At 45.6% G+C, this 27,981-nt stretch overlaps 1 protein-coding gene across 3 annotated transcripts; it reads left to right on the top strand.

Annotated features, from left to right (window-relative positions):
• The first annotated feature begins 84 nt into the window (after positions 1–84).
• Positions 85–27,960, top strand: LOC125321440 (alpha-2-macroglobulin-like protein 1). Of its 3 annotated transcripts, none has more exons than XM_048294294.1 (37): positions 85–222; positions 846–1,029; positions 2,262–2,312; positions 2,655–2,799; positions 3,468–3,520; positions 3,834–3,854; positions 4,388–4,547; positions 5,042–5,126; positions 5,505–5,616; positions 6,893–7,001; positions 7,516–7,625; positions 8,409–8,573; positions 8,840–9,067; positions 9,947–10,010; positions 10,449–10,594; positions 11,160–11,306; positions 12,495–12,668; positions 13,667–13,772; positions 14,320–14,428; positions 14,523–14,748; positions 14,969–15,095; positions 15,236–15,357; positions 15,533–15,584; positions 15,906–15,989; positions 16,578–16,754; positions 17,973–18,054; positions 18,152–18,308; positions 19,657–19,731; positions 20,495–20,648; positions 22,136–22,317; positions 22,707–22,922; positions 24,115–24,236; positions 24,986–25,076; positions 25,735–25,803; positions 26,054–26,156; positions 27,292–27,333; positions 27,583–27,960. In XM_048294294.1, exons 1-37 carry the CDS (start codon positions 155–157, stop codon positions 27,603–27,605), a joined length of 4,341 nt encoding a protein of 1,446 aa, XP_048150251.1. In that variant the 5' UTR covers positions 85–154; the 3' UTR covers positions 27,606–27,960. The 3 variants fall into 3 exon arrangements, with proteins under 3 accessions (XP_048150251.1, XP_048150250.1, XP_048150252.1); XM_048294293.1 differs by having other exon boundaries at positions 27,737–27,960; XM_048294295.1 differs by lacking the exons at positions 85–222; positions 846–1,029; positions 2,262–2,312; ... (3 more) ...; positions 4,388–4,547; positions 5,042–5,126 and adding an exon at positions 5,288–5,382 and having other exon boundaries at positions 27,737–27,960.
• The last annotated feature ends 21 nt before the right edge of the window (positions 27,961–27,981 follow it).

Below are 27,981 nucleotides of genomic sequence, written 5' to 3' on the forward strand. Positions count from 1 at the left end.
TAGCCTAGAAAAGATATTCTCTCCAGATGTTAACTCCCCTACTCTTTGAACCTAGGAGTATCTGAGGGGGGTATTTAGGACTGCTCCAACCCATCAGTACATGCAGTCCTCTCCTCCAGTGTGATCTCGTCAGTTGTCTGTCCCAGCCCAAGCAATGGGAGCACCAGTGCTCCTCTTAGCCCTGGCCCTATTCCCAGTGGCAGCTGCAGCAAGCCTGGAACCGTGAGGCTCTCTCCTTTTGATTTTGGGGGGCTTGGTGGAAGGGTCTGTCATTGAAGGGTGGTGCTGATAGGCTGCACTCTTTGGCATCACAGAGCTGGATGGTGGGGGCCTGGTTCCCAGGGAGGCTGAGCAGAAGCAGCTCCTGCAGAGTCCTGGGCATTGAGCACCGCTGCAGGGGCAGCCCCTGGTGCTGACTTGTGCAGGCACTGCACTGCACACACCCCAGAGCTACAGAGGCCACAGGAGTTTTGCCTCTGTTCATCTGGTGCTGGTGGGGGTGAAATCTTGTGTGAGGACTGAAGCCTTATGCCTCAGCCATTGAGTCTTTGGCTTCATTCCTCACACAGCCTTGCTCTGTGTACTTGCAACTGGAGCATTGTGCATGGGCAGCTGTATCCTGGCTGGTGGCAAGGTGGTGACACAGAGAAATTGGGAGTTCACACTGGGCATATTCCTCCTTTCTGGTTTAGAAAGCAGCTTAAAAGTGCTAAACTTCCTTCAATGCAGTCCTCCAGACACTTCAGGTCCTTGGTCTGCCTCTTCATGAAAGCAGCAGAGATGGATTCTGGCCTGTCCACCTCAGCCCTCTGACTTGTTTTTGAACATGTACTGCTCTCTTCTAGTCACTATATGGTGGTGTTCCCTGCTATCATTCAGCAGTCCCACGAGGAGAAGCTCTACATTCACTTCAGCTCCCTAACTGAGGCCATCCACCTGGCTGTCACCTTGCAGACAGAAACCCGGAATCACACACTGGTGGAGCAGGATGTGGAGAAGCCAGGCACTTTTCAGAGCATCACTTTCCAGGTGAGTGTAGATGTGGCTACTGATTTGGCAGTGGATGCTTTCACCTTCACTTCATACAAGAGCACAGCACTTCTCTGGGTACATTGTCTTTTTCCTTGCCATAGGTTCCAAGCAGGTAAAGTATATTTCCCTACCAGTGCCAGGCAAAATACAACAGTGTCCTGGAGTCTAGGAAAGTAGGGAATCTTTCCTGTGTAGAAAAAAATCTCTTCTTTTGATCTGTATCAGTGCATTTCATCCTATTTAAAGCATGGTGCTGAACACTTACTTTCAGTTTACTCAGTTTTTTGTCCCCAAAGATGCTTGTATATCACAGCAAAAGTCAGTGCATTGGGAGTACCTTCTTTTCATCCTTGTTTCCTCAGGAGCTTTCCCCTTCGGCTCCAAGAGGACCATTCTGCTCTAAAGCTGCATCTACGTTGCCAGATGTAGTTGCAGTCTGCATAGACATTGAGCTTGCTTGAATTTAGCTGTGACAGCGCTGAACCCACAATGAACCGAATTTCACTGAGACAGTCTGGGTATTTCTGGAGTGGCTTGAGTTCCTGCATTGCTAACGGCTCTAGTTAGCTTATCTGGACACACTGACTACAGAACCCTCAGCTACATTTCTGGAGAGCCATGGAGATGTGTGTGGTGCTGAGGCTCTACAAACTGCCCCTGTCTTCCTCAGCACTGCACAAAGTCACTGTGCCTATGCCCTGACTGTCCTGCAGACTCAGCAGGATTCAAGGAGGGGCTGTAGGAGCTTTTGGGTTTTACATCAGCATGACAATGATTAACCAAGAGTTTGGTGCCAGCCCTTAGGAGAGAGCAAGTCCTGATTCTGGAAAGCCAAGGAAGTCTGCTGTTGGCAAAAAATAAAAACCACCCAAAAATCCTTCTCCTGCTGAGCTCAGTCTTTCTGATGCTGAGATGTCTTGTGTTTGCCTGATCAGTATCCTACCTCCCATTACTCCAGATCTGAGTTTCCTATGGTCTTACCTGGTTCCATAAAACTCTCACATTTATGTTACCTGGGAGAATTACATGTCAGTCAGTTCACTCCTAAGTTCATGAACAAGGCAGTGGCTGCTTCTCCCTAGAATCACAAGTGGGTTACAGAATCATACAGAAGAATTTGGACTCTGAAGTTTGGGGATTTTTTAACAGTGAGATGATGTCTTATATCTGGGATAAGATGCAAAGTCTCTGATGAATTTTTTTCCATTTCCTTGTGTCAATCAACCTAGGTGCCAGACCTCATGCTAATTCCCAAGAAAACAGATGATTCCAAGACACAGGTAGGATATGTCTCTTGTCTGCCTCTCCTCTTACAGATTAGAGGGCTTCAGCCTCTCCTGTGCCTGAGCCATGTTAATATTGGAGATGCAGGGTGGGAAAGATAGTAGAGAGGAAAAAGAAACGTACAAAGAGGCAAATACGACAAGCAGAAAGGCAGAGAAAAAAGAATGAAGAAGCTGGACAACAAAAAGAAGACTATGACTAGGGAAATGGGAGACTTAAATCACAGGAGATGAAAGGAGGAGGGGGACACTGGAGGTTTTGGAAGGACAAGTGCCTCTGGTTGTCTTTCAAGCTCTTTGTAGTCTGAGGTAATTTGTTGGTTTTTTTTAACCTGACAGCCAGAGGAGGTGGTTTTTCTGCATGTCCTGATCCACAGTGGAGACAATGTGCTCTTTGAGGGTCACAAGAAAGTTCTGGTCAAGCCTCAGAAGAATATAACTCTGATAGAGACAGACAAGGGCTTATACAAACCTGGAGAAACAGGTAGGGCAAGAAGGCAGCATATGGAAATGGGGAGGGAAGGGCCAGGGTAGCAGCCACACCTGGTGGGAAGATTTCACTGAGTGCAGAAAGCTAAGGTTGTTGGACATGGAAGAAAGCAGATCTCTATTATCCAATGTTTCTAGGAACACTCTGAATCAGGATGTTCCCCTCCAAGCTGTGCTACACCAAATTCCCAGCCCCCTGCTCCTGGGTGTTGTTTTGGTGTCATATCTCTAATGACTCCTAAAGGGAAAGCCAGGACTCTCCAGGACACTGGACAAGTTGTTTTTTGAAGATTGTCATTCATATTTGAGTAAAACCTAGAGTGACAGTTCTAAGCTGTAAAATTACAGAGAATTACCCCACAGTCTTCACGATATTATGGACTGCAGACAGACCCCACTACAGACAACCCCACTGTCTACCCCAACTTTGTAATCTTTCCTCGTACAGGCAGTGAGTTTCTGTAGCACACAGCTGCATATAAGCCTCCCAAACAAAGCCCTCTGGGGTGGGAGATGCTGGGGAAGGCTGTTTAGGAAAAGACCTGACTATCTCTGAGGTAAACAGAGAGACATGAATACTGGAGCACAGAAAAGGAGAAAGAGGTTTGTGGAAGGACATGCTGCAGCCAGAATACTTTACTATGTTTTTCTTCATATCTACAGTGAAATTTCGAATTGTGAACCTTAATGAGAACCTTAAGGTCATTAAAAATGAGGTGAGTATCACCTTGTGCCTTTCTGGAAGTAGGAACTTCAACATGAGACACATTGAGAGGCTCATGAAAGAGACATCTCCCTTCATGCCTGTTAAACCATAAGAACAAATTATCTTTGGAGGAAACCACTTAATCACTGGTCATTTGGAGAAAGACCAGTGTAAGCTGGCACAGAGGGAGGAGGAGACATACTGCGGGGTCTGGATGGGGCAGACATTTCTGGTCAGGGACCCATGTCAGGCAGAGTTCTTTATACTGGTTCACATGGATGGTGTTTTACAAAACTAAGGTTGTGTTTTTCTTGTTTTTACAGTATTCCCAGATATGGCTGCAAGTAAGTGACAAAGAAGTGACCAAAGGGATATGTCTGTCTCTTCTACTGTGATCTTTCACTCCCAGAGTTGTGCTGCAAATTCATAAGGATATGATTATAGTTCAGGTTCAGCCAAAGGTTTTTCTACATGGTCAGCCTGGGTTCTTCATTCAAACCAGTAGCTCTGTGGTGCACGTAGCTCAGCAAAAGACAGGGCAGTACTGAACCTTTGCCCAATGCCCTGTCTGCACAGAGCACAGAAGACAGGGACAAGCACTCAATAGATGCAGCACAGCTGCTTCTCCTTCCCATGGTTGTTATGATGTTGTCACTTCCCAGTAGCTTTACTGTTGTTGGCAGCCTTTGTAATTCCAAAGCTTACTAAAATAATACTGGAGGGAAGTGAAGGTATCTCTCCTGGTGATCTGGAGTCCTCTCTACTGGGTCAAGGTAAAGCCCTTGTAGTGCCTCCTTGTGCCTGAGTATGGCTGGACCTGCCAGGTACATGTGCTCCCAACGTGACTTGGTGGCTCTGCGTGTCCTTTCCCAAACAGGATCCTGAATACAACCGTATTGCTGAGTGGCTGAATGTAAAGTCAAATCATGGCATTGTGGATCTATCCTTCCCCCTGGCCTCCGAAGCATCCCTTGGGAAGTACACCATCTCAGTGCAGCAGCACATGGCTCAAAAAACCTTTTTTGTTAAGGAATACGGTGAGGCTTGAACATCAGAGGGGAGGGAAAAGCAGTGTGGGTAGCTGGAGGAGAGAGCAGGGTGATGCAGCCGTGTTCATCCCACCTTTTGCCTTGGGAGAACAACAGAGTGGGGACAAGGATGGATGGGTCTGTGTCACCCTTTTCTAGGCCAGGTTTGCCATCCATTCCAGTCAGCTGCTATAATGGGAAGTGGGATCATGTATTGGTCCCATTAACTGGCATTGGTAAAGACAAAACCGTGTGCCATTTAAGTGTTTAATCTTAACTGAGCTGGAGTAGAAAGCAGTCCCACATGCAGTTGTAGCAGCACACACAGCCTGGTGTGGCTGGGGGGAGGAACCCTACTGCAGCATGGTGATGAAGAACTGGGGACATCACTGTCTTTCCCTCATCTGGACTGCAGATGTAACACAACTTCTGTCAGTGTCCGTACTCATCTATACCATCCATTCTTTTTTTCCTCCATCCTTATCTTACTCTCTTCCATACAGTGCTGAAAAAATTTGAGATGAAGATTGAGCACCCTCCACATATCACTACAGCAGATGAGGAATTTCAGCTGGAGGTCTGTGGCAAGTGAGTACATGATACTGTTGTGATCTCTGCCCTTTGACTCCACCGTCACCTCCAGAGTGCTCATAAACTAGAAGTGGTCTTCCACTCATCAGTATGATCTTTTTGCATTATCCTGTGTCTTGGGGAGGCAGATCACTCTCTGGAATGGGCTCCTTCTCACACCTGGTCACTTACTGTGAGACTCAAGGACACTAAGGATGCTGGGTATAGTGGATGGAGAGGGATGCAAAATGATTTTAAAGCATGAGCAAACAAGGTACAATTCAAAGCTCTCCAGGCTCCACTTCCCCTGATGAGGATAGGAGGTGTCCTAGATCACTATTTCTGCTGACAATCAGCAGACTGTCTTTTGGTGAATGTTTCTCTCTTTTGACATAGGTATACTTATGGGAAGCCTGTTGAAGGGAAAGTAGAAATTACTGTTATGACATTCTCCCAGGCCATGGAAGACAGTGCTAGAAGTTCTGCGATTCAGAAGCAAAACAGCTGGGTAGGTGAACAAATAGGAGAGTAATGAGTACCATGTGCTGGGATTGTTTCTGCCCCCTTAACCTGCCTCAATACACCTCAGATGGGCACCAGCCTGTTTAGTCTGGTGTCTTCCCAGTTGCTGGACATGATCCATTGATTCCTCCTCCCGGAACCCTGTTGCTTGATTTACTGCTCTAGCTGCGCATACCTGACTCTGTACTTTGGGACAAGGTGTAAGCTATGGGAAGCAGTGATGCCTGGCACCTTTTCCAAGGGTCTGTATCATATTGGATGCACTCAGATCACTCCATCAGGTGAGGGCTATTCAGATCACTGGCCTATTCAGCCCTGTGACCACTCCCACCAATAAGCAGGCTACCAGAGCATCACATGGGCTGTGGATCCATGCCCTGTTTCTTGCTGTATCCCTGCACAATGGGTCACCTTAAGCTTGCTAGTGTCTGGTCTGAAATTATGTCCACTGCTGGTTACACTTTCTTCCCATCTGTGTCCATTATATATTTGTGGTTAAGCTTCACATTTGTTTTTTTCCCACGGGTTTCAGATGCAGCTCTTTTGGCCTGAGAGCCACAGGAAAATATTTCTAAATGTCAGACCAGCCAGCAATGAGCCAGAATATAAAAATCTAGCTGGATCTCCACATCTTTTAAAATGCACTCCAGCTGGAATGCTGTACAGTCTTAGCTGTGCAAAACACCAGCTGAATGCCAGCTCCACATGGCATGTAAGAGGCCCTGGAAGGTTCTGAGGAGCACTTCACAGGCCTGGCTAGAAGCACTGCCTGTACCCGGGCTCTGCCTCAATGCTTGGCAAAGCTCTTACCATCTGTACCTGGCAGGATGCCCGTGTTTAATATGGCCATGTCACAGGAATGGTCATGTCTGGAAAGCCACACTGTCAGGCTTTATTCATCAGGGCCATAGTATTTCAGGGAGACCTTTAGCTCACATAATGAAATTCATGCTCTCTCAGCTATGGGATTTGGGCTGAATCCAGTCCCCTGAGTTTGTCTGTGACATAATTAACCCTTATGTGATTTGCCTTAAGTACTTTTTTTTTTTTTGCCACTTTTTTTGGTGACTGTTTAATCCAAGCATATTGATTTTCTTTTCTGCCTAAGCTATCCATGGTGGGTTTCTGCAGTTAGGATTTGTGAGCTTTCCTCTGTTCCGAAAATATCTGGAAATACTTCTTTAGGATTGCCTGGCATCTATGGAATAGTTTCTCTTCCTTCACACCATGCTCTTTCTCTCTGTTCTCCTCTCTCTCTGCAGACAAATAAGGATGGCTGCGCTACTTTCACAGTGAAGACAGAAGCTCTGGAAATAAATGAAGCTGACAGCCATGTAATTGCAGTAGGAAAACTGGTGGAAAATGGAACAGGTACTGGATAATATGTGGAGCATTCTCTTCTTCACAGGCAACATTTTTGGTTTTGGTCTTTCTGTGGCAGTGGAATTTCTTTTGAAAAAGTAATTCGAAGGTTCCCAAATCTGTCACGGTAATAATCTCTATTCTAGTACCTCTTCCATCTGTTTTCACCAGATTTCCTAATCCTCTCCACCGTTCACCTCCCTTAGCATGAGTATAACTTTTCAGTGATTGCCTGGACACCAGGGTGCCGGACTGTTTATAACTAAACAGTCATCTAGTTTCCCCTTATCTTCAAAAAACATAAACAAATAAACATATAAATAAATACTTATAGGCTACAATGCGTCATGTCATGAAGGAGGAAGCCCAGAAAGCTTGAGGGAATCGTATCCTAGAAGAATGTATTTTCTCTCCTAATTTTAGAGCTTGTAGATGTTGTAGGTAGTGTTGAAGTGCCTTTTTGTCTTCTGCTTCCCTAAGAGTACTACTTAGGATTCAACAGATTTTTCATCTCCCCACCCAGGAGCACATTCTGTGGAGAATGTTCTAATTCCTGTTGCAACAATAATGAAATCTATAGAGTTTATCAACCTCCATCCATTCTACAAACGTGGGATACCATACACAGGGAAGGTAACACTCATGGATCCCTTCTCTGCTGAGAATACATCATAGATATAACCTTTCGCAGGCAGAAAGCAACAGTCTCCAGGAAAGTAAATGCTGCTCTGCTGGCACCCAGAAACTAGGAGTGAAGCCTCCTGTAGAAGAAATTTTTTTCTCCCCATCCTATCATAGTGTATTTCCTGGGCTGGAATTCTGGGGCCAGCTGCAGTTTCTGGAGGCTTCCCCAGGAGCAGCTTCTGGATCTAGTCTGTGCATATGGGACGGGGGTGGCGTCAGCAGGCACGTAACATTCCCTTTGGATAAATGCTCATGGTAACTTGGCAGAAATCTCGAAAGACTTGCATATCAGTTCACTGGCAGTCATTTCTGACTCAGGTCCCCTGGGTGATGCTAGGACTGCTGTCCTGGGGCTAGAAACACTTTCACCTGGGCCAGTACTGACCCCAGCATGGAGGACAAGGAACAGCAAGTGTTAAGTTGTTGGGGAAAAATCTCTTTCTGATCATCAAAGATCCTGCAGCATTGTCCAAGAAGCAGCTCAGCATCTGAGGAATTCACCTTTTCCCCCAACAGAGGTGTCTCATTTGCCTCTATTACCATTTTGTTCAAGTCCTGAACAGCTTCAAATTGTTGGTTTTGTGTATTTATTGGACTTTTATTTGGATCCTTCCAACTGGTCTGAAAGCTAGAAAGGCTGAGGGAACCCAGTGATAGAAGCAATTAATATTAAGCACTGGCAATGCCTCAGTCTGGCACAACAGGGTATTTACTTCCTCCTCTTCCTTACAGATGTTCTGCCACAGTGCAAATTCTCCCCTCAGAAATGAAACAGTCCATCTAATAATTGACGTCAATGATGAGGAGACATGTCTGTCACTCCTCACAGATGAGAAGGGGGAAGCTCACTTCACACTGGATACCACCAGCTGGAACAGCACGATGGTTTCTCTGAGGGTGAGTATCAGCCACTGAAAATCTTTTGTCTGGTGTGGGGTGTGTCCCATGAAAAGATAAAAGAGGAAAAATGAGATTGTGGTCAAATCTACTAGGCTTAGATTTTTGCTAAAACTTCGTAAGAGAAAATCTTGTAAGAGACTTTTAGCCTACAGGTGTGCAGTCTGCCATCAGCTCAGGTGATAACAGGGTTTCAGCAGGTGTACAAGTTCCCTTGCATCACTTGATACTAATTTTATTGCCACCTTGTGTTTATGTGCTTGAAGGGTACCTACACCCCTCCAACTGAAGATAGTCCATTTTCTCCTGAAAGTAAAATAGAGGACAGCTTCCACTGGCTGAAACCTTTTTACTCTGAGAGCAACAGCTTCCTTGAGATCAAGGCCAAGAATGATGTGATGTCCTGTGATCAAGAGCAGGAAGTGCACGTGGATTATATCCTTTCCCAGAATAAACTCCGCCCTGGAGAAGACCACATTGATTTCTACTACTTGGTGAGCACAGAGGAGAGCTGATTCTCAGGGCAAGGTTATGCTTACTGGCATTTTACCCTTTTCTCAGAGCACAGAGATACTCAAAGGAAGGGCAAAGCTACTCCTAGACAGTCAGTTTATGACTTCTGTTCTGCCTAAACCTTCACCTGCTTTCCAGTTCCAGGACCTGCTTGTAGCCCCCAGCTGTGTTGCTTTGTTATCCATGTCTTGACCTAAGCTTGGGCGATAGATGGCTGCCATTTGCCCTACTTTATGTTCACGTGGATGACAGTGGAGGGCTAGCCTGAACTCTGCCCAGAAGGTGTGACCCAGATGTCCATCTCTGTCTGGGGCAATCTGTCTAAGAACTAAGAGGCAATCTCTGGGGCAGCTGACATCCCCCCACCTGTATCTGTGCAGGGAAAAGCTTGAAAGGCCCTTGCACAGGGCCTTGATGCACACCAGAGCTATGTAATAGTGTTTTGATGAAGTCCACTTTCAAGAAAGTGAGTCATAGCAAGGGTGGGACTACAGCCTAGCCAAGAGATTATGACTATCTTGGTTACTGAACTGTATTCACTCATACAATCAAAAAGTTCTCTATCCTAGTAATGCAAAGATCTGAGTTCGCTGGGTCTTAAGAGCAGCTGCCTGTAGCTTCAGATGTACCTCTGGCTTTCCAAGCAGCCACACCTTCTCATGGCCTAGCCAACACGTCTCAAGTCCTACCCAGCTATACCATCACCATCTCTGCTGCAGAGCTCTGGAAATCATGCTCTGATGGAGGAACTTCTGGGGCAACATTTGTCAGACATCATTCTCTCTTCTTGTATTCTTTTCACACTCTTCTCATGCTCTCAGAATTCAGACCCTTGAATGGGGTTTCTCTTTGCTCTTCAGGTGATAGCAAAAGGCAAGATCCTTTTCAGCAGAGAGAAGAAGGTGCCAATTACCCACCATGAGAGTGAGTAAAAACATGAGAAATTAAGTGCCCCATAACACACCCCAGAAAACTGACCGCTCTCCAGTGACTCTGTCTACAGGTGTTACTCTTATCCACAGGTGGGAAATGTTGAACTGAGTTCTTAGTGGTGATCCTTCTCCTAAGACCAACACAATCTCCTCTCAATTCAGTGTCTTTCTAGGCAACTGTCCTCCTTCTGTCTTGTCTAATTGATCTAATATCCAATCTTAGGACTTTGCTGCTAACTTGTACCTTTGGAGAAAGAAATGGGTGGTATGCTTGCTTTATTGTTAATTTGTGACATTGTCTGTGTGGGGTGTTCTTACCTGCAGGTAGAAATTATTAAGTCTCCTCTTTTGATTCTTAACATGTGTCCCACTCCAATGAGCTGATTTGTTCGGATGTTGCCCCTCTCTTCCTTGCTGCTACCTTGTGCAGATCTGCAGGGCTCCTTCTCATTGACTCTGCCTGTTGGCAATGACTTCCTGCCTGACATCAAGCTTCTGGTGTATGCGATCTTCTCGGATGGAGAGGTGGTGGCTGATGTGGAGCAGTTTGAAGTAGAAAAGTGCTTTAGACATAAGGTGAGCAGAAATCACACAAGGAATGTGATAGCATCATTGATATGCTATGGTCTGCTGTGGTTCCTGGTCCTGTTTTATCCTCATCCAAATGGTGTAAGCTGGCAAAACCAGATGCCCAGTATTTTTGGCTGGGAAACAAGAGAGATAACCTCCTTCTCCTTGAATTCCTAGTCCTGCTCTGCACATCACCAACTGGCAAGCTTTGCTCAAGGACTAAACCACGTCCCATTTGAACTCTTTCCTCCCCCCATTCTCCATTACTGACGTGGGAACACACTGTCCCTCATACACTCCCTAACACAGAAGAGAAGCCTGTCTGCTTAGCTCCCCGTGGTAGTTCTGGATCAGAGGGTGGTGGATGTGTGGTGGTAGAGGAATTCTGACTAGGGCTGTGTGCACTGCAGCCTCTTCAACCTTCCCAAAAGATTTCCAGGATGGCCTGATTCAGCACCTCATCCCCCTTCCCTACCTTATTCAAAGTCTTTCCCTCTGCTACCCAGACATATAAGAGTCTCAGGGTCCCACTTTCCAAGGCTAAGCCCCCAGATCCTGTCTTCTTTTGCAGGTGGTGCTGGAATTCTCACACAAGGAGGAAGTCCCGGGATCCAAAGTCAGACTCAACCTCAAGGCTGCTCCAGGGTCCCTGTGCTCTGTGCAAGCTGTTGACAAGAGCATCCTCCTGGAGAACAACCAAACCCTAACAGCAGACAGAGTCAGTGCAGCCTGCCATGTCCAACCCCCTAATGTCTGCCTGCCTTCTGCCTCCATGCATGGGTGGGAGAAAGCCCACAGTACATGCCAGGACAGCTGCAGTGTTAGGTGGCTGCCCTGCCATTCCCCTTCCTCAGCCTCTTCTGAGCAGTTACGGGGTGGTCATGCTCCTCATCATCGGCTCTGTGCTGTAAGCCTCTGCCTGAAGGGTGGTGGATGCTACACGGCACTGCAGGGGTAGGCAGGGAGAGCTGCTTCAAAGAGATGCTGGTGCTTTCTGCTTGGAGAGAGGGTGCTTAGCAGCTTTCCTCACATCCACATCTCTGCTCTACCATCTTCCACCAACCAGCGAGGTTAAGCCTTTAAAATGGAATTTTGCCCTGGCAGGGTCCTCCTATCCCTCTGCCCCAACCACTGCTGAATTATAACCATAATCAATGGTTCTGAGAAGTTCTTTAGAAAACAGTAGCTAGAGAAGAGCACTCAGAGCACACAGTGGCTGGTGAAAAGTGGTCAGTATTTTGTCAGCACCCAAGGGGATTCTGAGAATCAGAAGGGTTGGAGGCACTTACCTTAAAGCAGCTGTATGTTTCAGAGGAATGAATTAAAACCTTGGAGCAAAAATACTGCAAAAATTGAAAATCCTAACATAAATCCACAATGTGTACCAGAGATAATAAAACAGGTATATGGCCCCTGCAAAGTTGTAAGCTAAATTATAGCAGTCCAGCATGTTACAAAGAAGCTTCACCAAATCCAGGGGGACACACTACACCTGTTGATAAGGCCCACAGTGTGATCTGGTGTTCCCTTTCATAGGGATGCTGTCCTAGTGCAGAGCACTTGCATCATCTACTGACAGGTATTTAAAGTAGTAATCCTTAAATATGTGGGTCAGATGTGCCAATGCAATTTTATCCTAATTTTGCACCCTAGTGTTGAAAGGCTTGAACTGTCTTGGAGACTAAAAGCTGCTTGTCTGCATCCATTCCTTGGATATATGTCCTTTAGTATATATTAGCCTGTATATGTCCTTTATGTTATGTCCTTTAGTATAAGCTGTGCCACTGCCAACTCCCTCAGCTGCAAAGTTCTACAATATGTAATAGAGGGCTACAACCCAACAGTTTGACCCCCACACATGCTTGTTGGCCAGCTCCTTTTGAAGACCTCTGTTTCTCCATTGCAGTTGTATATGGAAGTCTTTGAAGACAGCTTCACGGTTGGAGGACGAGGCTTGCCTTACCACTTGGAGGACTTTGAGGCATATCCCTGTCTGCCCCAGCAGCCCAGCCCCCACAAAAAGGCTCGGATGGGTGCACCATGGTACCAAAGCGAGGCTGATGTCTATAATCTGTTTAAGGTGAGTGCCTACACCTCCTCTAAACTTTTCCTGAGCTAGTGAGTTCCAATGTGCCGTCCTGAATGCCTACAAGAAGTCATCTGTTCCTTGTTGTTCAGTGTAGCCACGCTTATTTGGGGACTATGGGGAAAGCTGAGTAAGCACAGTACAAACCGCCTGATGTGACAAAGATAGACAGTGTAAAAATGAACACATTTACTTTAGGCTACCGTAACTACAAAGGGGGAGTGGCAAGAACATAGCAGTAATACCTGAGCACCTCACCGTATTCTGACCAATCACCACTTGGCTGTTATTGTATTTACAAACTACTTTACTCTGTGTTTCATTGAATGTCTTCTTACTCATCCTCAAAGCAGTTTTAATAAAAGGAAGTCTTTCACAGTTTGACTTTATACCTAACTGTCAAGAGAAACAACAAAATAAACTAATGTGCTAACAAACACAATAGCCAGAAAAGTGTTAACATGTCTGCTAACTGAAATGCAAGAAGTGCTGCTTCTGGCAGAATGCTCTCTAAAAAAATATATGGAAGTAGAAGCACCTCAAAATAGGACAAGAGAGTAACAACACACTGAAAACAACCCAATGTGTAATCTGAATTGCATGGGTTTCTTAAGTTGATGGAACTCTACCATACAGATACAGGCCCTGATTCCCTTCAAAAGGCAAGTTACTGTGCTGTCTCCTTGATGGTTATTCCTTAGATTATGTCTCATTGCTAGGGTCAGACTTATGAAGTGCAGATCTAGTTGAAATCTACTTGTATGAGAAGTAATAGTGGTCCCAGTATTCCTCAGAATCTGGTTTCCATTCCTTATGCACTGGTCAGAGTCTGAGTCTGTAAGTTTATGGATATAGATATAAACAAGCAGCATTTAAAAGTGTTTTGCCACTGGCCACCAGCCCCCATTTGATACCCATGATCATGAGATAGTTTCAGCATTCCTTGTTCCCTTTTATTTATCAATGATTTGCTGTCTGTACTATTTTCCCAGAAACTGCTCATGAAAATATTTACCAACACTAGAATCAAGAAACCTGTTTCCTGTGTGCGTCCAGACTTTGAGAAAAAGATGTATCTAAGAAAAGACAATTTGGTTGGTAAGGAACAGACATGCCCATCTCCTTGAGTGAAGGGGCTCCCCTCTCCCAGTTCTGGCCAGCCTGCAGCTGAGACAACTGACCCCCATCCTGCTGCATTTCTTGTCAGTGTATGGACACAACTAAGCTTGTGTCCATTTCAATGGACCTGATTTATGAATCTCAGATAGAAGCTCAAATCTCCATGTTTTCTTGGTGTCCCTGTGTTCAGTGTTTTTCATAGAAAATGTAGTGTGCTCTCTGCTAGCACTTTCACAGATTATTTAAAGGAGTGTGACTCCATTTTAGCATGCTCTCTCCCCTGGATCCAGGCCAAATTTGGATCCATCAGACTGAGCCTGGGGCTAAACTCTATCCAACTCTGTGTCCCTAAATCTGTGTTCCCCAAAGACACCCACACTGATCCTCATTGAAACACCAGCCCTGTCCACTCTTGTTCTGTGTCACAAAACATTTGTGGTTTGTGTTAGATTGCCTGTGAATGAAGAGCTAGTTTCACCTGTAGCTATACAAGCTGTTTTCTGAGGTATCACTTGATTTCTACCAGGCGGCCGTGCTATCCATGCCGATTCTGAACCTCACTCTGCTGACAAGGAGAAGCCAAAACCACGGACACTTTTCCCAGAGACCTGGATTTGGGATTTGGTCTCTGTCGGGTTGGTAACAGCCTCTGCCTTCCTTCCCCAGGGACACTCCTGGAGTATTCTGACTGCTCCTGAGCAAGTTCTCCTCTTCTTCTTCCTGCTGTAGGGGCAATGGGCAAGCGTCTCTCCAAGTTGCTGTACCTGACACCATCACAGAATGGAATGCCAACACCTTCTGTGTTGCCAATACTGGCTTTGGTTTCTCACCTCTGACCTCTCTTAGGGTCTTCCAGCCTTTCTTTGTGGATGTATCTCTGCCATACTCTGTGATCCAAGGAGAGACTTTCGGCCTAAAAGCCACTGTCTTCAACTACCTCAAGGACTGTATCCAGGTGAGGTCCCCCCAGTGAGTTCCCGCAGTTACATGGCCTCTGTCAGAACAAAAACTTGAGCCCAAAGGCAAGCTCTGAGCTCCTCAGCAGCCCTAGATTCTGGCATCTGGGCCTTAAAGCACAACCTCTTGCATTTTATGACCCAGGGTATTTGCTGCTTGGTGCAGTGCCTGTTACTAACACGAACCCAATGTGTGCTTGTACATCCAACCACACTCAGGTCCACACCACCCTCACAGAGACCCCAGAACTAAAGGTGGATGCCTGTCCAAGCTGCCAGTTCACCAGCTGCCTCTGTGCCAATGAAGCAAAAACCTTTGTATGGAACGTGACTGCGACCAGGCTGGGTGAGGCTGGGCAGAGGGATGTGTGGCAGCTCCTGGGAAGAGGGGTGGAATCTGCCTGCGTCTGCATGTCTGGACCTAATGCTCGTACATACAGCTGTCTGCTGCGAGTGCTCAGCAATGTGCCCTTGTGCTCCCTGCAGGCAGAGTGAACGTCACCGTGAGCAGCGTGGCGGAAGAATCACACAGTCTGTGTGGTAACAGGATTGCTGTGACACCTTTGCAAGGAGGGAGAGACGCCGTGATAAAACCTCTGCTCGTGAAGGTTGGTCACATCTCAGGGTAGAGAACCCCTGGGGACAGGGGTTTGTCCCCTGGGGCAGTCAGCAAGATGCTAAGTGGAAGCTTAGCCCCTCCTTGGACATCAGACAAACTTGCTAAGGCAGGGTGACTTCCTTTCCTGTCGTCCCTATCTGAACTACTCTTTCTCTTGTCTGCAGCCAGGAGGTGTCCTACAAGAGAAGACCCAAAATATCTTTCTCTGTCCTGCAGGTAGGGGACAAAAGTTCCTGACTGCCATTGATCATGAGACCAGGATGGAAGGGACAGGGTTACTGCAAATACCCAGAAGTGGGGGGGAATTAATCAGAGAGCAAGCACTGGTGGTACCCTCCCTGTCTGGGAGAACAACCATTATAATTTGTCCATGTCAATGTTTTACCTGGCAAAATTTCCTGTATTGAAGCATTTGTTTGCAAGTCGTGGCTCCTGTGATTTGATGTCACATTATGGTTCGCCTGGGTCGTCTTGGATGTTACACTTGTCTGAATGGCTTCTTCCATGGGATAAATGCCTGGGTTCTGCCTTCCTCAGATAACACCATCTCTGAGGAGTTCTCCCTGACTCTGCCTGCAGAAGTGCTGGAGGGATCTGCCCGAGTCACGTTCTCTGTGATTGGTGAGAAAGGCTTTCCCTGCTCTTGAGTCTGTAGTGAAAACAACTTGCACAAAACTTCGGCCTTACTGATGCATTGACCCAGCTCCTCATGAGATCATCTCTAAGGGGTGTGATGTTTGCCTCAGGAATGTAGATCAAGTAATCTTTTCCAATATTTATTCCTTGCATAAGGAATGATTCCAGGTGATCCCCAAGTGCCTGGAGGAGAAGGCACAAAACATGTTATCCTCTCTGACTTCTGTCACTGCCATCCGCCTAAGTGAACCAAAACCATCCCTGCAGATTTCCACCTACTTTGCTTCTGCAATTCCTTTCCCACCTTAGTACCCACTCAGGAATGACAGCTCTCTTTACCTTTCTTCAGACCCCCTCAAGCTCCCCTTTCTCCTCCCAAAACCACGATGGCTTCCCTTTCTGTGCTGGCCTAATGTAGGAGGAGTCACCAGAAATCTCAGTCAGGTCTGTTCAGTCAGGGACTAGCTCTTTTTTAGGATCCCAGTAGAGTCTAGAGAAGGCAACAGTCCTTTTGTTTCACACTGCTTGGCATCTGTGCTTTTCCTTTCTCCCATCTCTCCTCTCAAATATAAGGTGACATCATGGGTCCAGCACTTCAAAATTTAGACCAGCTGCTAAGATTGCCCTTTGGCTGTGGTGAACAGAACATGGTCCAGTTTGCACCAAACATCTTCATACTCCAGTACCTGAATAAGACTAAACAACTGAACCCAGAAATTAAGAATAAAGCACTGAAATTTCTGACAACAGGTAAGCATTGTCCTTCTTCCTTCTGCTGCAAAATGAAGCTGCTATAAATCAAGAGTGTGGGGCATGGGTCTGGTGGGGAGCTGAAGGGCAGGAGTGGGAGCAACTGTCAGAGCTGTGACAAAGGAAGGTATCACAGAGGAAAGGGAAATTTCTCATGGAAAGAAAAGTGTGTTTCTGAAGAAAGCACGGCTTCTGTCTCTGCCAATAATTGAGGTACTAAGTCTGCTTTTCTGAGAAAGGCGTAGATAATTAGTGATTTCCATCGTTATGTGATGCCTGTTTGTTCCCTTATCAGTCCAAGGCTGACAGAAGCACCTTGTGAAAATAGGGCGTCAGCTGCTGTTACATGGAATAAAGAGTGGCCTTTGGGAATAGATAGGCGTTCAGTAGCTTAGTGTTTCCCCATGTTTTAGAAAACATATTTTGGGAGCATGTCAATTCTCTCCAGTGTAATCTGAATTTAATATAGTGCCAGTGTCTGTGTCTCATGTTGCAATGTGCCTCATATTTCAGCCTTCTAGCCTCCTTGCCTGGACAGGATTTGACTGCTTTTCTTTCCCACTTTTTCTCTGGTACTGCAAGCATGTACTGAGAACAGATACATGTATCTGGAAAGAGGGGTGCCTACCCAAGAGAATGGTGGTGGCAGAGAGGAAAGACAAAGGGTAAACAGTAAGGCCGTGAGGGGGGTGAGGGAGAGCTAACAGCATTCTGCCCTCAGAGTTCAAAGGCATGTCCTTGTTGCTTCCTGTACATCCCATAAAAAGTGCTTTGTTTAGTCTCAACAGGGCTAGGAGAAGAGCTGAAAAGCAAACAGGGTTTCATTTGTGTTCCCTCTAGGAAAAACCTTGCTCCTCACTCCTACAGCTCTTTTTATTCCCGGCAAGACCCCTGAGGGCTCCCTGGCACATGGGGAGCCATGAGGTGGCTGAGCACGTAGCCGTTGTGCCAAACAGCAGGGCAGGTAGCCACAGCACTTGCTCCAAACAGCTCCAGTAATGCAGAGCAGCCACATGGACACTTCAGCGGTGCTGTTCAACTGCTTCTTGTCACACTGATGCTGTGGGATGCAGGGGGAACTGGGGGTGGTGTGCTTGTCTCAGCAGCTCTGACTGTAGGACCTGGCAAAGCCTCTTGCTGTGAAGTCATCTTCCCGTGGCAAGGATACAGTTTGAGATGCTACAGGTCCTCACAGTCAGCCACATCCTGTTGCCACAGGTTACCAGCGTCAGCTGCTCTACAAACACGACGATGGCTCCTACAGCGCCTTTGGGAAAGGTGATGAGCAGGGCAACACGTGGTGAGTGACCAGAATTGCTATTGCCATCCTAAACCTGTCATCCTTGCTGGTCCATCTCCTGGCTGTAACATGGGATTCCTCTGTGCTCTGCTCACAGGCTGACAGCTTTTGTAGCCAGGTCCTTTGGACAAGCCAGCTCTCACATTTACATCGATAAGGACCACGTGCACAGTGCTCTGCTCTGGCTGCAGAAGCACCAGCTGCCCAGTGGCTGCTTCCAGAGTGTGGGGAAGCTCTTCAACAATGACCTGAAGGTATGGCTGCCAGACATGGGAGTGAGGGCAGGAGGAATACAATGTGAGGCATAGGGTTGCTTCCTCAGGCTTTTCCACTGCACAAAGCAATGTCCCCATGGCCTAGCACAGCTAAGGCATCTTCCCAGAGCAGAATGAAGAACATGGCCTAAATCAGCGGTCATTTCCTCTGTGTGAGGTTTTAGACACTGCTGGGCTTTCTTAATTTTTACTCTAGACAAAAGACAACACAGCTAATTGTGCCAAGGCTCTACAAGGGCACAGGGAAATGAGAAATACTTTTATATTTTAGTGCTTGTCTAGAATACCCTGTCTGGATTCTCCCTTTTCTCTTTACACTGCAAAATACTCTATGTGCTCTAATATAGGATTGTCTGAAGACACAGTTGTCCCTCCCCTGCCCCAAAAATGACTTCTCCTGGAGCTTGGCATTCCCCAAATGATCCCTGCAGTGTAGCTGGAAATGCACCAAACTCTTGGTGAACATGCCCTAGGTACTGAGCAGTGCGTGTGCAGTATGGCCATACTTGGGTTCATTGCCTTTGTAAAGGTACAAGTAATCCACACTGGTCAGATTGCAAAATTGCCCACATTAAATACAAGGCAGATTTATGAAAAAACCAGGCTGCTACATTAGTAAAGCAAAGGGTTACACATCTTTTTCCTAAAATTTGGATGCAGTACAAAATAAAACCAGATTGTACATGTGGACTGTTCATCCTTGTCTGACTCACTGATTTCCCAGCTCAAGCTTTCTATCTGAACAGAACTTTTTGGAATAGGTTTTGCACCTCCACCTGCCTCACACTTACAAAGGTTCCTCTATTCAGTGTGAACGATGCTTCTTAGCATCTTAGCCCAATTTCCCCCTCTCATTTTAGATGTATTCTTGTCTCATATCTAAGGATGTAAGCAGAACTTCCCCAAGAATGTGGTGAGGTGAAAAGAGGCTCCTGAAAGCCTGTTTAACACATATCAACCTGTAGTTTCTCAAAATCAGATGAATTACATGTAAACTTGCACAACTTCTTGTATGCAAATCCTGCATCATAAAAACTTTGTTCGAGAGTACAGTTGTAACATATTTAATAAAATAAACTGCTTAACAGTTTGCTTCATGCACTTCTATGAGAAGGGATGTCTAGGCTGTGTGAACAACATGGCTGAGACTGCCCTCAACACCAAACTTTCATAATATTCAGCAAGTGAGCCTGGAGTGCTTTCCTGTCCAAGAATGCCTAGAAGCATGTTGCTGTACTCTCTCAGATGCAGTTTTAGTGGCTGTACAATGACAGGCAAGCAGTGGTTGGGTTTGCCCTTTTCTGATGACTGGTCTGTGTGCCTGCAGGGCGGTGTGGATGATACCATCTCATTAACAGCCTATATTGCTGCTGCACTGGTGGAACTCCATCTGGAGAGAAATGTAAGTCACACCTGAACTCCTGCAGGGCTTGGGAGCATGCTCCACCATTCATTTCTTCCCTGGCTGGGGGCTTCAGGGAGTACCCAGCTTGAGCTGGTGAAGGATTCTGTCATTCCCACCTTGGTACACAATAAGCTCAATCGGCAATTTTTAACTCGGCGAGGAGTTCTTAATATAAATGGCCTGATTTACAGCAAAGCAGAGCACTAGCTTTTCCCAGCTGATCTCAGGAGAAACAACTGTCTCTGAAAATAACAAAGGGCTTGCAGAGAGAGGCAATAGTTTTCATTAAACTGATAAACAGAGCTAAAGGAGGAAAAAAAGACTACTTTTCAGGTATGCATCGTCCTGCCTCCCCCTCCCCCCAGATAAAAGCAATGATCTTCAAGACAAGTGTAGACTGTTCTAGCAAAGGAGAACTGATATTCCAGGCTTAATGGTACAGTTCTAAAAGCAGCATCATACCCTTCAGGATCCGAGACCTACAGCACGCGGGTCTGACAGTTCTGAGCCAGTGTGTTACCAGACACTTCCTACAGCTGGATTCTCCAGTGTATTAGCAATCCCCTATCCCAATGATATGTCCAGCACACCTTTGCTTTCAACCCACAGTCAGTGATGCTTTGATCACTCTACTTCGCGCTCCACAGCCCTGGGAGAGACGCTAGCACTAAAATACATCAAGGATGTGTCTGGGACAGATGCTCACAACAACATGTTGTTTGGTCAGAGGAAATTCACTTGGTTTGGATTCCTTTTTCAGGACACCATGTTGGATAATGCCTTACATTGCCTTAGGAATGTAACACTTGATGAGACAAGCCTTTATGTCAAGGCCTTGATGTCTTATGTCTTCACACTAAGTAAGGACATGGAGATGAGAAAGCAGCTCCTGGATATGGTAGAGAAGGAAACTGGTAGGTTGTTGCTTTGGGGTCCTAGAGATAATGACTGTGTTCAAGGTCTGATATCTATAGCACTTAATTGCAGTATTCTGGGAAATCTAGCTATTCTCAAATATGCTTTTGTGTCAGAAAATCATAATTTATTGCAGCTCTGAGAATCTCTAGTTTTCTCAGACCCAGGAAACAATTTCTAAACAAAAGCAGCAGAGGTGATCCATGCTTAATTTGTGCAGCTAAAATGCTTATTTGTGTCGTGGTGTTCCTGTAATTCTTCAGCATTCTGTACATAGTACAACAGATCTTGCAGAGGAAACTTGTTTCACCGTGTCTGTTCAGCTGCTGGTCAGGACATTTACTTGAAATATTCAAACCTTTTGACTGCTTCCCCATTGCTGCTCTACTCAGCTCAGGGCCCTTGGGTGGGTGGACCTTTACTGCTGTGTTGCTGAGCTTGGTTTTTCCTTTTGTCTCATTAGCTTGGGGAAAAAAATGGACTTCTGTCCTGAGTAAGGATGCTGGGCTGGGTGTTCAAAGCACCTAAGCCTATGGTTAAACAGTTGGTAATATTACCTAAGTTGGTTTAAGTAAGTTCTTCCCCACATTTGCTTCTCTGGCAGTATGGTGAACTACACTGGGGGCTGAAAAATAACATAAAAAAACCAAAGGGAGAGAGGATTTTCCAGCCTGACCAGCTACCAGTGCTGAGTGCTGCTCACTGCATAGCCACTCAAGCTGCTAGCTGGCTTCACAGGACAGCCAGTGGGCAAACTGGAAGGAGTAGAATTGCACACATTGAGTGCAGTACTTGTTCAGAGCTGCCTCCATGATAATACACATGGAACAAGGAAAAAACTTTCCACTGTGATAAACATAGTGAAGGTTCTCCGTAGAGGACCTTAGCTAAATTCTGAAGTCTTGAGGCTGGTATTATGCAAACAAGTGAATTGGTGGTTCTTCTTTCAAAAGTGAAGGTTCTGAAAACTGACTTTGAATTTAAAAGCATTTCAGGTTTTCACATTTGTACCATTGCAGACGATGCCTACACAATTAAGCCTGGCACAATTAAGCTAAATTCTTAGCTGAATTTTTGTTAGTCCTCTGCTACCAGTGCAGCAAAATATTCAGCTGGACTCAGATGTATTCAGTGCTTGTGAGCTTGGACCTGAGGTAGGAGCCCAGGTCTTGCTTAAATTGCCCTTCACTATGCACTGCACAGTGAGGATGCCAGCAAAGTAAGTTGGGTAGTCTTTCTCCTCCAGTAGCCTGACTGCAATTCTCCCTCGAAGACTGAGCAGTTCTCGTACAATAGGTACAAGTGACTGGAAATGAGTCCTAGAGCTTTTCAGCATAGGGGGCTGGTATTCTATGCTAGGCAAATACAGAAAACTCTATGCTAGGCAAATGCAGAAACAGCAAAAATGCTGAATCTTGGACACATAACTTTGAATATACACAGGGATCTACAGTTCTTCTCTTCCACATATTTCTTCTCCCATCAGCACAGCTACTGACATCACAATCTGCTGATGAAAAGTCTTCTTCCATGATTGAGACAGTAGCCTACATCATCCTGGCTCATATCTCCAAACCAGACTTGTCACTCAATGAAGCCTCGGTGAGCAAGCTTGTGCGCTGGCTCAGTGGACAAAGAAATGCCTTTGGAGGATTTGCTTCCACACAGGTAACAAACCAGGGAAAATCATGGGGGAAAGAGAAGGATGTTGTGCCTGGTGTGATGTGCACCTCTCATGTGCATGTCACTCTAGACCCATCCTTTGCAGACAAAGGTATATGAGCTCTGGGGAAACAGGAGAAACTCTTGTCAGTGTAGTGTAATTGGGGTTACCCAGGGTTGTCTGGCACTGCTAAGCCCAGCCTTCGCAAGAACAGAAATCATCCTGCTGCCTGTGGCATAAACCCTACCTATGCACTTAGTGGGATAGAGCCTGCCTGTGTCAGAGGGTGAACCAGGGCCATGAGGAGTGTGGCTCTCTCTGCAGGCCCTGAACAAGCGTGCTGGGTCTTGTCCTGCATGGCCCCACAGCAAAGTGGCTCTCTCTCTCCCTTCAGGACACGGTTGTCAGCCTGCAGGCCCTCGCTCAGTATGCAGCCCTGATTCCTCAGGAGATCAGAGATGTCAAGGTGGTAGTGAAAGGCAAGGGGGCTTCTCCACTGGAGTTCCATGTGCTCAGGAACAACAAGTTGGTCCTGCATCAGGCATCTCTCCCTGCAGACACAGGGACCTACACAGTGCAAGCGACGGGCAGTGGCTGCGTTTATGTCCAGGTGTGTATGGGTAAGGAACAGACCTCTCAGGTTTTGCCTCCGACTACTGAAGTGAGGTTTGGCTTTAAGCACGCAATATAGCCTCAAGTTCTGAGCAGGATTTTGCCTTCTAGGCAGAATCATGTCAAACTTGAAGGTACTCAGGTGTACTTTGTTGACTTGGTATCATGCAACCATCTCTGGTATCTTCTCAGAAATGTCTCAGCTTTGCTGTCCCATCCTACAGAGTCTTGTCATTATTAAGAGACAAGTAGATCTGAAGTCAGGAGTAATGAGACACAGGAGTACATGCTTCTATTTTGAATGTGTGTTGTTGATGTCACTGCTACAGCAGCTGGACACTGCATATCTTCTGACACAACATTCTTGGGGTTGTTATCCCATGCAGAGATTAGAAGGTCTTCTTATTCCAGTACACCAACACAACTGGTCCGTCAGGAGGATACATCTTATTTTTCTGGCAGTTTTGGTAGTGGTCTACTTGTAAGCCATCCATGCAGCAAAGAACTCAAATTACTCCCTATGAAAACCTCTTTTGCTGGATCACTTCAGTTCAGAGAATCTGCAAGCAGTGTCTAGTAAAGGGGACACAACAATTATTAATTGTTAATGCATGTAGGAGGTAACTAGAACCATATTGCTTGGCTACACTTGCATGTAGTCAAAGAGCGTAAGATATCTGATGAACACACACTGGGGAGGCAGTCAGTCACCAGGCAGGTGGAGGAAGATTGGCCTACGCTGCTCTTTGGATGAGTGTGATCATCCTCCTGCTGACTTGTCTTCTTCTAATTTTTTATTCTTAAGGGGTTTGTAATTGTTTTACCAGTATTTTCCCCTTGACACATAGAACTACTGACTATTAGCATGTCAAGGGATAACAGTTAGACTTCTTTCTCCTTGTGGGGCAGTGTTTTAGCTAATGTGCTTCCTTGAACCTTAACAGTAACTTTTTTTTTATGAGACTGAGTGAGGCCTTGAATCACAGATAGCTAAGTCTCCAGGTTTTGGGTTGCATTTGGCAGGTGTATCTGATGCAATGTGCTAAACAGCACATCTCTGAACAGAAAGTGCATTTGGGTCCAACTGTGTTAGGCACTGGATACCAATCTGTTAAAAGCTGGAGGCACAGGTAGTCCTTTACTCAGGGGAACTCTGGCGCACTTCACAGAGATGTTTTCTCCCTCACCAGACCACTTTGTATTATAACATCCCACCACCAAAAACAGAAGAGGTCTTTGTCCTGGATGTGGAAACTGTACCAAGAGAATGTGATGGTGTCAGGAAAGAGTTTGATATCCATGTGTCTGTCAGGTATGGGATCCCTTGAGGCTCTTTCTTCAGTGGAAAAAAGTGTGAACCCAGTTGTATGACTAGAACCCCATGAAAGCCTCCTGTCTGTAGAATCAGAGACACAGGGATGACTCTCTTCTTCTCTATACATCCCAAGGAGATTGTTAACTGAAAATTAAGGCCTGGAGAAGCATGGCAATGTGCTGCCAGTGTCTTGCAGAACCACAGCAACTATCTCAGGCAGCACAGAAAAGCTCAGCAGTCCCCAGAGCACCAGCACCTGAGCTCCCTTGTTGGGAGACTCTTGGCATCATGGGCTAAACCAGCCCTGAGATGCATCCTCTGTAGTGTGAACCTCTGCTGGAACTAGACAGCAGAAACTCCAGTCCCTATCCATATTTCACTTGCCTGCATTTGTCTAGGATGGGAGTCTTGATCCATATTCTGCATGACTTACTGTCCTTACTGAAAGAGAACAATACCAACGTTGCCACTCAGCCTGTAACAACAAAGGTAATTTCCACAGCAGAGGGCAACATGAAGGCATATTATTTCCACATTAACCGTAACACATTTGCTGCACAATCTGTCTCCATACTGAGTGAGTAGATGGGGACCATTTTTTGTCCCTTTGTCCTACCAGTTAGGCATGCTGCTGAGCTTTCTTATCACTGTAGGGCAGGGCAAAGTTTGGAAGTGTCCATTAGTATCTCCTAGAAATGCTGTGCTGCCTTCTACATCTAATGTGCTTCTCTCCTGACCCCCTTCAGTTATGTAGGGGACCGTGGGACGAGTAACATGGCCCTGGTGGAGGTTGAAATGCTGTCAGGGTTCATTCCTGTGCAGAGCTCTGTGAAAGAGGTAAGACTTTTCCTTCAGCTTTCCTTAAGGATATCAAAATCTATTTTCCAGATGTAGCTCACTCAGAAATATCCAAACATTTAAGAACTGTTGGAGAATGGAGAATGGTAACTACAAGTGCAGATATAACAGGCTATTTCACAAGGCAACTTTCCACTTGCACAAGTGGTTGTGCAGTTTTTCATGTTCATAGTGAGGATTGCATACACAGTAAGACATTAGAGAGAAGATGAAAAAGCACCGAGTTAGAATCACCTGGGGTGCACTGGGCCCCTTTGCAGTTACCAGTGCCATTTTTAGGGATATTCCATAAAGTGGTGTTGAATCCCATGGAGTTGTACAATGACATGCTCCAGTGTTCCACGCAATAGCTGGAAAGATCCAGCATAGCCTCCTACCAACAAGTTTTCCCTTTCCTACAAGTGATGGAAGTAGGAACACAGCCCAAGGACACTTGTAACAAAACTGAAAAATATTTTCTAAGGTTTGATGTGCTCCCAACAACCTCAGTGCTGAGGAAGGCAGACCTGACTAGTCCCCAGACTAGGCTAAGTGCTTTTGACAACAGTAGCTCACTGACAAATACCAAACCTGCTGTGAAACAGGGAAGGCAAATAAGCTGGTGTTAACCAAGCTCATCTCTTGCCTTCCTATACAGCTGGAGAAGGCACCCCTCGTGAAAAAGACAGAGATAAAACCAGACAAAATCACAATCTACTTGGAGGAGGTAAGAGGAAGACCAGAGGGAACTGCCCATTTAAGTAGTAGCAACTGAAGTGTTTTGCATGGGGACTTTCGCAGACCAGAAATACAAATCTCTAGGCTGGTCAAGCAGGCTAAACTTTTCACAGAAGAAGAGGGTGGAAGAACCTAGAAACATAGGAAAAAAACCCTCTGATGCAGAAAGAGTAAAGTTAGTATACAGGTGATTTTGAGATGATCAGTGCATTTCTGCTCACTTCCATTCTTCTCTCCAGCTGGGTGAGAGTTCTTTGAAGCTTAACATCTCAGTGGAACAAGATATTGAAGTGCAGAATCTGAAAGCTGCAACAGTGCATGTCTATGACTACTATAAGCCAGGTGAGATTTCACTGACATTGACATAAAATAACTATTTTACCCCCTACTCAGATATAATTCTGTAACCCTAATTCCCTTAACTCCCTTATTCCAGTGCACTTCCTCCAGCCACTTCAAGCTTGGGTTTCCTCTTCAAAAGTTCAACATTCAAATAGCCACCAGTTTAGAAAAGTTTTTGAGACAAGGCTGCCTGGCACTATGATTATGTTGTGGGGTGTTATGTGTTCCAAACGACTGTGTTTGTTTTCTTCCTCTAGCTTCAAGCTAGAAGAATTCTCTGATAATTTGCCATGCTCTCTCTCCAGCTTTTTAGCTCTCTTGAGAATAGTTAGGAATTTATTTGAAATCAGTATTACATAGTGCTACCCTGAGCCACTAGAAGGCAGAATTTAGTTGTATGCATTTCATGTATAGTGTAATAATCCTACCATCCATTGTGTCCTGCCATGTCTCAGAGAATAATAGGAAAATAATTTGTTACACTTTAAAGCTCTAAGTGAATTATCAGCACAAAGAAGAGAGATCTTGATGATATTTTGAGCCTCTCTTATTATTCTGTGCTCAGTATGAGACAAAACAGCAGATGGAACATTAAGAATTATTTATTTTTAAAATTTGAGAACAAAATGGAAAAACTGCTGCTGGCGATTTAGAAAGCAGCACTATATGTTGTATACTAAATTCTGTTCTTGTTGCCCCTTCCACACCATAGCAAGGAGGACACTTTTCAATCCAGCTATTACAGAGCTAAATATTGTCACCTAATATGCTCTTCCTCTGCTATTTCATCCTGTACAAGAATTTTTGTGCTTAGTACATACATGTTATCTGACATGAACATACTGATTATCACTAAATAGGCAAGGCTATCAGGACACGCTCCTGAAAGGTTTTTTATTTACAAAAAGTGTACTTGCCTTAGAAGGTATCACAATGCATAAGGTGGTCTTTTATAGCTGTATGGGATACATGTTGGGGAGGCAGATTGCTGGCCTGACTCACTACAGACCTTTCTTTGTTCCTGCATTCACAGTCTGAAGAGTGAAACATTAAGGTAGTGGGATGGCTGTGCTACAGAGAAAGAAGTTTGGCACTACCCTACCATGCAGCCCTACCTTCTCTTTTGTTTCTACAGATGACCGCACAGCAAGAGAATATGCTTTCCCTTGCAGTTCAGGTTAGTGTTAACAGGCTTCCAGCTGGAACAGAGCAGAGGACTGGTGGTAAGCAGGCAAAGCATCCTACCTCTGCTCTGCATTTAATCCTGTCATGTGATGTAGAGCCTTCTTGGACTGCAGGTTGAATTGGGATCTACTTACTACTTGTAAGCACAGTTTCTAGCCCAGGTGTTAATCTCAAGGTAGGCTAAGCCTTGAGCATACCATGGAAGGTTAAAATGATCTACTTTTATTTCATTTCCATACAGTCCTTGCAGCATCCCAAACCTAAGTACAACTGGAAATGGCTGTGTCAATGATAAAAAGATGTTGCAACTCATCACGTAAGATCTCTCAGTCCACAGACACCTTCCTAAAAATTCATCAGGCACTTTGCCTTTTCTTTCCTCTTTCTTACCACAGATGCCTCAAAGAAGGTTTCCTCCTAGTATGCTCTGCCTCTGCAACCTGAATTTTCTGCCTCCATAGGGAAAACTTCACTGCTCCAGCTCTCCTCTTCCCTGCTGTGTTGGAAACACCCTATTTCCTTTGCCCTATGTTTCTATGTGAAAACTGGCTTAATACACATTAGTTTGGGAGCAAGTGAAATAAAGTATGTGGAGCCTGGAAAGAAGGCAGTGACTTGACAGTCGATGAAGATTTCAGTG

Source organism: Corvus hawaiiensis, chromosome 2, assembly GCF_020740725.1.
Source record: "Corvus hawaiiensis isolate bCorHaw1 chromosome 2, bCorHaw1.pri.cur, whole genome shotgun sequence".
In the NCBI taxonomy this organism is placed as follows: domain Eukaryota; kingdom Metazoa; phylum Chordata; class Aves; order Passeriformes; family Corvidae; genus Corvus; species Corvus hawaiiensis.